The 483-nt window shown below is 46.6% G+C and overlaps 1 protein-coding gene across 1 annotated transcript in view; it reads left to right on the forward strand.

Moving 5' to 3' along the window:
• The first annotated feature begins 237 nt into the window (after positions 1-237).
• The window catches only part of LOC102828932 (thymidylate synthase-like), a 999-nt gene continuing 753 nt past the window's right edge, over positions 238-483 (forward strand). Inside the window, exon 1 of the mRNA XM_006878114.1 lies at positions 238-379. Coding sequence (XP_006878176.1) covers positions 238-379 — 142 coding nt within the window. The remainder of the gene's footprint in view (positions 380-483) is intronic.

Here is a 483-nt window from a genome sequence, read left to right on the forward strand (position 1 = left end):
GAACAAGCCTGGGAAAATATTGTCAAGAGGCAACGGACAAATTTCATTAATATACAAAAAATTTTTTAAGCAAAAAACTCATAAGGACCAAACAAAAATATCAAAACCAACCAACTAGTGAACAATCCACTAAAAAATATTAAAAGTCAGTTCGCCATAAAGAAACAGATATATGAAAATATGCCCAAATTTAAGCACAATTAGATTAAAATAGCAATTTGATTAAAATGTTCCTCCATGTTAAATGAAGAAACATTAAAAAGCTATTTGAGCTTCCCGCCCGCACCCCCTCGCCTCCGCGCCAAGCCTGCGGCCGGCTCTGAACCGTCGATGCAGCCGCCGGCCGCCGCACAGAAGCCCGCGCCGTCGTGGCCCCACGGTGAGCTGCAATACGTGGGCCACATCTAGCATATCCTCCCCTGCGGCGTCAGGAAGGAGGACTGCACGGGCACCGGCACCCTGTCTGTGTTTGGCATGCAGGCG

The sequence above is a fragment of the Chrysochloris asiatica genome, unplaced genomic scaffold (assembly GCF_000296735.1).
Source record: "Chrysochloris asiatica unplaced genomic scaffold, ChrAsi1.0 scaffold05213, whole genome shotgun sequence".
Taxonomy (NCBI): Eukaryota; Metazoa; Chordata; class Mammalia; order Afrosoricida; family Chrysochloridae; genus Chrysochloris; species Chrysochloris asiatica.